General features: G+C 37.5%; 1 protein-coding gene across 1 annotated transcript in view; it reads left to right on the forward strand.

The window, feature by feature from the left end:
* Nucleotides 1–12,380, forward strand: part of cacna1db (calcium channel, voltage-dependent, L type, alpha 1D subunit, b) — a 153,515-nt gene that overhangs the window by 76,874 nt on the left and 64,261 nt on the right. The window contains exons 8-9 of the mRNA XM_056384105.1: nucleotides 1,998–2,101; nucleotides 2,418–2,584. Of these exons, the coding sequence (XP_056240080.1) occupies nucleotides 1,998–2,101; nucleotides 2,418–2,584 (271 nt within the window). The remainder of the gene's footprint in view (nucleotides 1–1,997; nucleotides 2,102–2,417; nucleotides 2,585–12,380) is intronic.

The raw sequence follows: 12,380 nt of genomic DNA on the forward strand, positions 1-12,380 counted from the left end.
TTTTTATCTAAAACATATTCATTTAAAGGATGGTAGTATTCCAACTTATTGAGGTTTTGTAACTTGACATGATTAAGGTAATGACCATTATATAGTCAAAGCAAGTTTATTTGTACAGCACCATTCAACAGCAAGGCAATCCAAAGATAAAGAAGACTAACCAGCTTTATTTTATTTAAAAGCTGCAGGCCTCAGAAAAACATACTCATTGAGCCCCTTAATATATAAAATCTCTCTGTTTCTGCCTCTCCTACAAATTCAAGCCATAAGACTTTTATTATAAAGAAGTCCTGAAAACTGTAACCTGAGCCTGAACCATCGGCTTTCTTTTAGTTGAAAACAACAACATAATTAAAACTTTAAAAGCATAGTCTCACTTCAAAATCCTTAACTTCCCATTAGCAGAACTCACCAAAAGCTTTTAATTAGCCAAAACACTCAGCCTTGAAGCTCAACTCAGTTTTTACTTGAATCCACCCACATCATTTTATTGACAGAGACCCTCATCTATGAAATAATGAACCTCCCTCCTTCCCTTTCTCTGTCTCCCTCACACACTTTTCTTATGCATGTATGTGTTACCATGGCAACTCCATCCTAATATTGCTGTGAAAGTGGTGAAGGAAGGTGACTTGACAAACGTAAGGAAGGATAGATAGATGGATATATATACAGATGTATGAATTAAATGTGACCTTTGACCTTTCCTATAGAAATCAAGTATCATTGCATGGTGGGTGGCTGCGTATTGTGTTATGGCTGGAGGCTGAGTTAAGACTTTGTGTCATCTCTGTTATGCCATTGGTGCGGTTTTTTTCTTTTCTTTTTTAGACAGAAGATTAGTGTTTAAATAGAATTTCATGAAAGAAAAGTGAAAAGCAGAAAGTATTTGGACTGTGTAAGAACCTAGATGTGTGGTTATAAATGAACAAACTCCAGCTATCAACTCGTAGTGTCTCTGCCAAAGAGCTCTTTTAAAAGGCACCTAGCTCTGTTGTGTGGTCATTTGCATCAGACACATTACTAATAGATATCTTCTAATACCTCCTATCACTCGTTACTGTCGGATTGTCTCTCACATGGTGCCCTCTAGTGGTCATAGACAGTCTCTCTCCCTCTAAAGTAGGGCTTTGAGCCACTAATAAGTTTTATTCAATTTTTATTTAATTTATTTAATTGAATCTTTCCTGGAGTGGTGACACCCTTGAGCGTAACAAGATGGACTTTTACTCCAAAAAATACAAATGCTTGAAAGCTTGCACAATTAAATTAACGAGACACTGATGTAACTACTTATTTTTAACATTTATATGTTGTGAATGTTCAAAATAAGTTTGACATGACGAGAAAGATATACATTACAGCACAGTAAATATTTAAAGGAGGAACACAAACCACTTGGCATAAGGTATTTGTAGTTTAATCTTTGATTTAAATCATGAACTAAATGTAATTTTCAAGGCTGTTCCTGGAAGAAAACTATGAATACTTGGAGTGTTCAGAAGCACTAAATATTTTTCTGGTGATAATATGTGTGGAATCTGTGGAATAAAGGTGTAGGTGAGGATATAGTAGGTGGTTTTACTGGCAGAAGCTGCACATTTATCCCAGCCCCTTAGCCACTCATTAATACCTGAGCAGCTACAGCCAGCCATCACACCAAAGATTTGTTAGAATTTGTACAGAATTCTTCTCAATTACGCTCATTACGTATGAGAAATTTAAGACCTTTCCATTTTGTGTCCTGTAATTTTCAAATAGGTCTTCTCATGTGTCTCTGTAGAGTAAAACTGTTCAGTTCACTAAGATAAATTTTATGAACAGGAAAAAATGTAATGCATATGGGACACATAGATTGTGAAAATGAAAAATTGATAAAAAAAAAAGATTAAAAAGTACAATTATGAAATGATAAATATACATAAATATAACAAGAAATATATATAAACTATATGAGGAATCCTCATTTCTTTTTCTCTGTTTGTGTTTCCATGTAGATGAATGATGCGATGGGCTTTGAGCTGCCGTGGGTTTACTTTGTCAGTCTGGTCATATTTGGATCCTTCTTTGTGCTCAACTTGGTCTTGGGTGTGTTGAGCGGGTAGGTCTTGAATTTGTCTTGTGTTTTGTGTTTTGTGTTTTTATTTTACTTATATGTTGTAGTTTTTTCCTTTTCTGTAACTGATGCATCAAACTCCACCAGTTTGTATCAAATGCTAAGGTTCTTTTCCAAAATCATTGGATATGGTACAATACAATTTGTTTCCTCAAATATAGGGAACAGTTTTCAGTTCTGTGACCCTGAATAGGATAAGCAGATTTAGAAAATAGATATTTTCCTTTAAAATCACCAGTTCTGATCCTGTGCAGTATTATGTGACCAACGTTTGACTGTCATTACGCTCTGCCCTGTCCAGAGAGTTTTCCAAAGAGCGAGAGAAGGCCAAGGCTCGGGGAGACTTCCAGAAGCTCCGTGAGAAGCAGCAGTTAGAGGAAGACCTAAAGGGCTACCTGGACTGGATCACCCAGGCTGAGGACATCGACCCTGAGAACGAAGAGGGAGACGAGGAGGGCAAGCGTAACCGTGAGTTACCTGGCTTTAATTAATATTGTCCCTCTATCCATGTCTAAAGCAGGGAAATGAACCTTCTCTGCCTTTACTTTAATGTTGCACATTTCTTTGCCCCATCAATATTGTAATGAGGGAGATGAGGAGGGCAAACCATTACTCACCTGACTTGTTATTACACTGATAAGCTCACTAATGCTTTACCTTTAATGTATTATGAAGGAAATGTTCCATGTATCTGGAAAAAACTGTAAAGCCACTGTTAAAAAAATACATTATTACATAACAATGATACATAATTCTTCCCCACAGTTAGATACTGACTAAATGATCTATTTCAAGCATGCAAGGAGTTTATATTCATGGTAACAAAATGAAAATGCACTGACACAGTTAAAGTTACAGTTAGAAATGACATGCTGACAAACAACCACAAGTGCATTTCATATTCACTACAAGGGGACAGAAAATGCCACCTTACAAAGACACATTTAACATTCAGTAAAATATATCTTTCTCCAAGCATTGGCTTGTACAGTTTGTTACAACAGATCATCTTCTACAAGAGGAAGTCAACCCAGAACAGTTACTCACTGTACCAATATGAGACATTCACCATTTGAAAAGAGCAAATTATTTTTCTGGCAAAAGGATTTTTATTGAGTGAAGCATACATTGGGTTAGTACAGTAGTCCTCTTAATACATTTTCTTACAGAATTTCCATTTTTCCTGCTGTTGTACACTGACTTTATATTATACATTGCTGCCATTAAATAGGTCAAGGACAGAATTATTTTCTTCCTTGTGCATCTTCTCTTTGCTTTGTAATACATTACACATGTAGATGCTCATGATCATCTCTTACAAATTGAACTGATCACTGTATGCAGGCTAGGGCAGTTGTGATCCCCTTCTCTATGAAACCAGTAACTGTGTTTGCTACTCAGAAGGAGGCTGTAGTAGTAGGTATTTTTTGTCCTGGATTAGTGACACAAGATTTCAACTGATTGACTCGTACAGAAAGTGGAAGCTGGCTGCCTCAGCCTTTGTTTGTGTTGAGAGAGAAAATGAGGATTGACTTAGGTTAAAAAAGCTGTGGGTGGTTGCATGAAGGATTTTATGGTGTTCCTTAAAAATGCAGTTATTATTTATTTAAAAGAAACTCACTTACCACCTCCACCTCTCTACAAGTTCTCTCTTTATTGTACACCCTTAATCACTGCATGTTTTGTCCATTGACTGCATGTCTTTATATTAGCTTGTGTCTTTTATCCAATAAAGCAATCTTAAAATTGTACATGAATATTATTGCCAACAAATATCTTCATGAGTAGAGTTATGTGAAGATCAGTTTCTCTTTACAATCTTTTTCTATATCCTCTAAATCCAAATTTTATCGTATTCTATTTTCTGACATTTCGTTCATCATGGGTTGCCACTCACCACGACTGTAGCAGATAAATCCTCTGCTCTGATCACAGCTCCTTTCCTCCCATCTGCCTGAAAGTCCTATTTTTGCTGCCACACAAACCTCTGTGTTTCCCCTGTTATTAGGTTCCCATACTCTCCAGTACTTAAATGTGGAGCTACCTCCATCTGACCATTTCCAGGTGTCCAGGTGTCTCTGTAAAGGTTGATCCAGACTTATTTTCCTTTAGGTACCAGCTTATCTTTTGGTTCTTGGTCATGTCTCTCACACTGGCCAGGTCTATATAATTCTTTCTGTAATGCCTCTGGGCGTCACTCCATGTCATGGTGTTGATGAGGACAAAATGTTTCTTTACCTGAAAATAGACCATAGAGAAGTGTTACGTAGAACTACCATTATATATAATATTCCATCGATAATATTCAGTATGTTGTCCTTGGCAGTAACCAAAAGTGATGTATAGAGTATTTTCTTACACCATTTCTCATATAGACGCATAGACATGTTTGCTTTGTATATATCAAATATATTTATATTCATTTAATACAGCACACTCCTTTTTCTCATAATAAATTTGTAAAATTAAGAGGAAATCAAGGTGCAACTGTCTACATATGAACATGTGCATGTTCACTCCCACATTCTGTGACAAATGTATTTTTTTTTTTTGGCCTCTATTTCATAAACCCCTTTTGGACCAACACAGGGATGCCCTCTGTTAATCTTGTAGCTTTGACGCCATAATTTAGAATTTGCTCTTGTTGAAATGGGGCACCAGTCCTCTGGGAGTACAAGAATGAATTACTTCATTGATAAATTTATCATCTCATATCAGAAGCCATGACTTCTCGATTCAATAGATCTCCAGTCTCTATGTCAAAAGAATACAACAGGACAACAACTGGGTGTAAATAAAGGAGTTTATTAACTAAACTACTATCTACAGAGTAAATGCAAGGTGTAATAATCATGAAGATGAAAATAATAATGAAATGAGCAGTGTGATGAGTTGGCTATGGTGGGAGAGAATATGTTATGGCTATACACTATGGCTATAGAGCTAATGATACTATGTCTACGAATGAGATTTGATAATTAGTGCCACGGGTGCTCAGCTCCGAGGCACTCCTCTACAGCTAGAATAGCTGAGATCTATTAATCTTCTGTTTCGGGTTTATGATTCTTCCGCCAAATTTCGGCGCGTAACTCGTCCCGCAGCTTTGAGAAAACCCCGGTAATATATATATCAAAACGTGCGTCTTGATCCCGCAAGGGGTGCTATGACTTTTGGTGTTAAAATTCCAATTTTTCCCAAAGTTATTCCCAAAAAACTGGGAATAAATAATGCATTAGAAATGCATTGGAATTTTCTTTAGAAACCCACCTTTTTTCGACAAAATTGCACCTTTTTGCTGAGTCACCCAGCTCTCTCATACTTGCACGTATAAATGTGATTCAAACTGTAAAACGGAGGAAAACTTCTGCTCTCTCAAAAAGATGGAACTGTTTTTACATAACATGTAAACTTTTCAAACTGTGAGCACTCAAAGGAGGAGTGCAAATCACTTTTTCTTCAAAGTTAGAGTGAAAGCATCAGTTGGCTAGAGTGCGTGAAGCAGTAAAAAATAACCTTTATTTTTATTTTTAACTCGAGCTCGCGGCCAAACCGTAAAAAGGAGACAAATAATTATTTCTGAAAATGTAGACATAGTTGTTGGGATTCATAAAATGTAACTTTGACAGGCAGGGTCTGCACAAAATTTAAACGGGGGTGACGAGTCCGGCAGCAATACCTGTCTCACTCTCATTGACACCTAATGTAATCGTCTTTTTTTTTCAAAAGAATCTCTCTCTGTCTTCGCACTGAGCTTACTCACTCATTTTAAGGAATATCTGAATAAAATAGAGACTGTAGAAACTTCTGGCTTCAGTGTCTGGCACGGTCTTTTCGGTTTATGAAAAGAAGTAACGGTTTTCTCATAATTTGCAGTTGTTTTGAAGCCATGTAGAAGCCAAATTCTGGGCAGATTTTCACATTGCCATGGCAACGGCAGCTCCTGACCTGTGTGTGTGCCTGCGTGCGCCTAGCAACCAGATAACCAACTCTCCAAGCTCTGCTAGCTTTACATTAGCCGCATGTTAGGTCTTAAATAACATTTAGTTAGGTCTTAAATATGTAAGTCCATTTACTGCTTCCTTCGTTGCTTTTTTTTTTTGTTTTGTTAAAAGAGTGAATGAAGTTGTGACGGTCTCCGCTGAGACAGAGGAGAGGAGAAGCTACTAGCCCTCTCTCGCTGTCACTTCTAGTCGCGTTGCTCTCCTCCCCAGTAATGTTAAATTTAGCACAGAAAAAAACATAATAGTGGTAATTTAAATAGCGGTTCATGGGATTTATTAACCCTCAGGGGTCCCTCTGTCCTTTTTTGGACATTTTCTTCACTTTTCTTTTTTGATTTGCTGATCATTTTGGCTGTGTTACAGCTGAAGGTATGGATTTCTGCAAGAAAGTGTCTTTTTTGACATATTTTTAAAATCTAATGTCAGTTACTGTTACAGGTCTATTATACACTGGTAACACATTTTGTACCCTCTGGGGTTCCTCGCGTCCAAAAAAGGACACACAAAGAAAATGCTATAAAATCATCATATATCAATATTTTTTCTGCTTTTTTTTGCATAAATCTCTTAAACCACTTCAGTTCTGCTCAAACCTACCAAATGATTATTAGTTTTCAGGATTTTAACCCTTTAAATGCCAGTTTGAAGACTTGTTGCCTCTTGTTTTATTAAAAAAAACAAGACAGAATATGAGATATTTCACAGATAATACATGATTGAGGCATGTGACATTGTTTTATATCAGAGTCTTTTATATCAAGACATTTCTCAAAACCAGAATATGATCAGGGTGACTTTTGAACACTGGAAATAAATCATGTACTCATCCCGGCAGTAGCCTCCGTGGCACTCAAAATTTCCCTGGAATTTTCTAGTTATTATTATTATTCTGGATGCCATGTAGTGTGTGTTACCTTGTGTGAAGGATGCTGACAGTATGGTCACATGAAGGACATTGTCTTAAAGTCTACATGTTACATTTCAAACATTCTATAGGATAAAAGTTTGAGATTGAACTATTACATAGAAACATCTCATGAGATACAGAACAGTTAGATATTTAATTATATATGAAGAGTGTTCTGCTGGTCACTACTCAGGGTGGAATGTGGGTTGCAGTTTATGACTTATCTAGAGAGGGACAGAGGAAGGGAGGCGGGTGTGTGTGTGTGTGTTCATGCATGGCACAGAGAGGCCAAGATTCACACCTTAGTGATACTCAGTCCTTTTAGTGTTATTTGTCCTATATAAGAAACAATCAAATACCAATAGACAGAGTCTTATTGTTACAAACTGGAGATTTTGCCTATGTTCTCCAGTTGCCTGGTATCCATTGGTTGATCCTCTGGAGCTGACCCTTTGACCTTTGGTCTGGTTCTATGTCTCTCTGGCATGCTAAAACCATGGACTGTTTGTGAGAGAAGGGTCCTTTGTCTCTGTTTCCTACCAATTTGATAGTTTGATGGTGGGAAGAGTACCAAAGTATCAGTTGTGGGTCTGTAACTCTGCATGTCCTTACAATGAACTTCTTTAATGGCTTGTGACTGATGCCAGGCCAGGTATGTACGCTACAATCTTTTGTCAAGCTGAATGGTTCTCCATGTGCACTCTGAGCTAAGTGTCCATGCTCCTGATCTGGGTTCAACACACTGCTCAGATTTAAATAATATTTTTTTAACCAGCTACTTAAAACTGTTTTAATCATCATGGATCACATAAACTCAAAAATAAACGCAAACTTCATGATTAAAAAAATCCTACATAAATTATATTATGCTGTCCACTAAAGTAACACAGCAATGGAGAAAAAAACAAAACAAAAAAACAAATAACAGTTCAGATTAATAATTAATTATGCAATGGAATTGTTGTTAACACTATATTTATCATGCAGTTAGCAGGTCTGAATTTAATGTTAATGTGTGTTGGTGTGAATAACATAATGGGGAAAAGAGGATTATGTTGTTATGATATAGACTCAAGTCTCACCTGTGACATCAAAGCAGACTGCTGGAAAGAGTTGTTTACAACATTTTTGTCACTAAACCACAGCCCCTGAAATTATCCTCCTTGTCCTTTTAGATCCTTGTCTCTGTCAGGGACCATCTCCAGCCTTTTGTGTTATATAGACCTATTCAGACTACCAGAAAACATTACAATAACAAAAGTATAATCTCTAGAAAGGATGTTTGACTCAAATTACCATGTTAAACTTTAAGCTGCTGATGGCAATGGTATTTATGAGTAATGTAATTGTGTATGTTTTTTCATATCGAATCTCTGGTTTTTAGATTCAGATTTATTTTTACATGGTTGTTGATTCATACTTTTTATAATATTAAACAGACTGAGCAGTCAAGAAAAGTTGAGAAATCTCAGGTTTGTAGTTGTTAAGGTCCTCCACGTGATTCAAGGTGTTCACATCCTCCATGTTGTCTATAGTGGCCAGATCTGTGTGTTTCTCTCTGTAGTGTCTCTGAAGGTCTTTGACTCAGAAACAAAATGGTACTGACAGGAAACTTTGCAGAAATACAGCACACAGCCCTGCATGGACAGAAATTATAGCTAACATTATAACACACATTTCATGTTTCCAGGCATGTGTTTGTCTGTAGCAAATACATCCTGTAAAAACACTTTAAATATGGGTGAAGGCCCAGGTCTGCCATCATAATTGATCTACCCTGTGGCTGAGCATGTCAGTGGGCCCATAGTGGAGGCAGAAATGGCATTCCATCAGTTTAAATCCCTGATCCTGTGTACATGCTGACTGATATATCCCTGATTGAAAAGAAAGTCCTGTTTTTGATGAAAAGGGTAGTTTTATTGAGAAGTAGTGCTACTTCAGACAGCTAAAGGCTACTTTCTGGTCACTGTTTTTTGTTCTACAAGTGTAAATGGCACCATGAAAAGAAATGGACATTAATGTAAAACTGGTATTACCGCAAAATACTTCAATGCAATTGGTTGACAAGGTGGGCAGCAGATGCCTTGGACTGATGCCCCTGGCGGTCTTGATCCAGTTATTGTGGATGTCACAAACATAAAGTCAATCAACTTTTTTTTCAGTTACCATTAGTCTATACATCACTTAACTGAGACATAACATATAAACTGACGTGTATCACTATAGTGTTCATAGTTCTGATACAGTAAGTTTTGTAGCTGTAAGGATATTGCAATGTACTGTAGTAAAATAACAAATATAAACACATATGGAATAAATAAAACACTTATCTGCTGCAGGCATGATAAATAGGGTTAGGGTTAACTAAAAAAAAAAAACTAAAACTATTTTCCATCTTTGCTGGCTGGATCAAATGATACAAAGAGAATTATACTTAGCGAGCAGAGGGGGGGGGGGGGGGGGGGGGGGGGGGGGGAGTGAAACAGAGTCCAAACAAGAGACACACTACGAATGAGGGAGAGATGCTGCTGTATCATAACACAAACACGGTTTCCAGTTCCTCATTACTGTAAAATAATCTGAATTCTTTTTGACTTCATGCAAATTATGGGGATTATGGGGAAAAGTAATTTGTTCAATACACAAATTATTAACATAATAGATATGTTTTCTGATACTCTGTAATTGCCCAGGAATTTCCCCTTTTTCAAAAACATGTTTGATATTGTTTTGTTTCATTTTGGTTTAGCACAGCCACAGAACCACAGAGAAACCAAAATCTATAATTAATAATCACTATTGATTTCGAAGCAGTGATATACTTTGGGCCACTACAAAGCTGACTGATCACTGTATATTCGGTATATAAATAAGCCCTCTCTTTACAATAAATACATTTTTACAAATTTGAAAATGTGAGGCATGAATAAATTCAAAGATTGTGAAACAAGTAAAAAAAAAACAAAATAAAAATATAGAAATTTGGTAACTTTCATACAAACAAACAGTTCATATAAACCTGTATCCACCCTTGCCGCATCCCTTCACTGGAAGTAAGACTTAAAACCTAGGAAGGCATCAAAGATACTCCACTTAATTGGTTTTACATCTACCTTTTAGATACAACCTACTTCGTCACCATGGGTAATTACATATCTTCCAAAACTCGCATTACCTGGTATCACGGTGTTCAATTTCAGGTCCAATTTTATTTTCCATCTACTTGCTTCCACTTGGCCAAAGTCACCCAACACAACGTCTCTTTTCATTGCTATACAGATGACACACAGATATACCTGCCTCAAAGCCTAGCTGCTGTTTGATACTGTCTCAATGATGTTAACTTTTTTTTTTTTTTTTTAATGTTTACAACTTAACAACTAAAAATCGGACATAATACTGTTTTTATACACCAAAACCTTTCAGGCCTGGTCTGCTGACATAAAATCAGTTGTAGGAATCAAGGAGTACTGTTTGATTCAAACTTGAGCATTGAACACCACATCACAAAAGTTGTCCAGTCCTGCTTCTTCCAAATAAAAACCATCTCCAATATCAAACCCATAATCTCACATCCAGATCTGGAAAGAGTCATTCATGCATTCATTTTCTCAAAACTGGACTAAACTGTAAGTCCCTCCTCTCTGGCATAAACTATAAATCACTCTCTCACCTCCAACTAGCTCAAAATACAGGAGCTCTGCATCTTACTGGTCTTAACACATGACATCACATCACTTCAATCCTTGCTGCCCTTCATTGGCTCATTCCATATGTGGGACACTTACTGACTGCAGATATTCTGAAGCCATGCATGGCTCTACCTACTGACAAAGAGGGTGTCTGCCACTTCATGGGGTTTGTCACATATATGTCCAAGTTCATTCCAAACCTCAGTGAGGAAGGCACTCCTCTTCTCAAAAGCAATGTGAAGTTTTCCTGGCAGCCAGCTCAGAAAAAGACCTTTGACAGGCTTAAGCACTTGTGCTCACTTCCACCAGACTAAAGTACTATGATCCAGGGGAGCCTGTAGAGATGTTTTGTAATGCAAGCCAGTGGACTGGGAGCTATGCTCCTAAAGGACAACCGTCCTGTCACCTTTATCTCCAGGTCTCTCATAGATGCTGCAACGCGCTATGCGCAAATAGAAAGGGAAATGCTCTCTATTGTCCACGCATGCACAAAGTTTAATCCTTACATCTTTGGAAAGCAGGTTACAGTCTAAAATGAGCACAAACCAATCGAAGACATCTTAAAATCACTGCTTTCAGCTCCCATGTGATACAGAGAATGCACCTGTACCTGCAGTGGTATGATTTAACGATCAGGTACAGAAGAGGGAAACACATGGAGCTGCCCAACACATTGTTGAGAGATCAACAGGCCTGCAATACACCAGAGTTGGACAGATTACAGTGTGTATCGATGCTCCACTATGTAGCAGTGAATGAGGAAAAGTACACAGCGCTACAAGAATGCACAAAATAGGAGCTAAGTCTGCTGCAGCATACAATCCAGCAGGGGTGACCAGAGCATAGGAGAGAGACATTCCTGCAGTTATTCAGCCAGTTAACAGTAAAAAAGGATGGAGTTCTGTACACCACCATCCATGCGACACCACATGCTAGGGCTCATACAGCAGTCCCATCTGGGGATTATGAAATGCAAGCAGAGAGCTTGTGAGGTGCTTTACTGGCCAGGTATAAGTGCTAAGATAGAGAACATGTTGAGGAACTGCGGTAAGTGTGCAGAGTTCCAACACAGACTGCCAAGACTGCCACTTGAACCAACTGTAACTCCAGAACTCCATTTTGAGCAGGTCGCTTCTGACATTTTTGAGTGGGTGTCAGGCCGAGACTCAAAGCAGGACTCAGATGCAGAGATTTTAGATAACAAAAGGCTTTTATTGAATTCACCGGAGACCTCGGACCGAATGACAAACAAATGGCTATAAACAAAACTAGACACTATACTCTGACTATAGAGAAAACAATCAACACTCCAAGAGGAGGGAAAAATAACTGTACTAAAAAGAAACAAATAAACACAAAACGCTCCGTATGGAGGAAAAACCTGCCTATATAAAATAATTTGGCTACAAACAAAAATCACTCTTAAAGAGGAAATAACCAAGAACTATGAATCTAAGCTAGGATATGAGTTAAATAAAAAATCACTCTTTAACGAGGAAAAAACAAAGGGCTATGAGTCTAAGCTATGGTAGAAAATTTACAAACAAAAAAAAAAATCACTCTTGAACGAGGAAAACGAAGGGCTATGAAATTTAGCTAAGGAAAAACTTACAAACAAAAAATCACTCGTCACGAGGAACATACGGCTTACTATGGCTGTGGAC

Source organism: Seriola aureovittata, chromosome 9, assembly GCF_021018895.1.
Source record: "Seriola aureovittata isolate HTS-2021-v1 ecotype China chromosome 9, ASM2101889v1, whole genome shotgun sequence".
Classification (NCBI taxonomy): Eukaryota; Metazoa; Chordata; class Actinopteri; order Carangiformes; family Carangidae; genus Seriola; species Seriola aureovittata.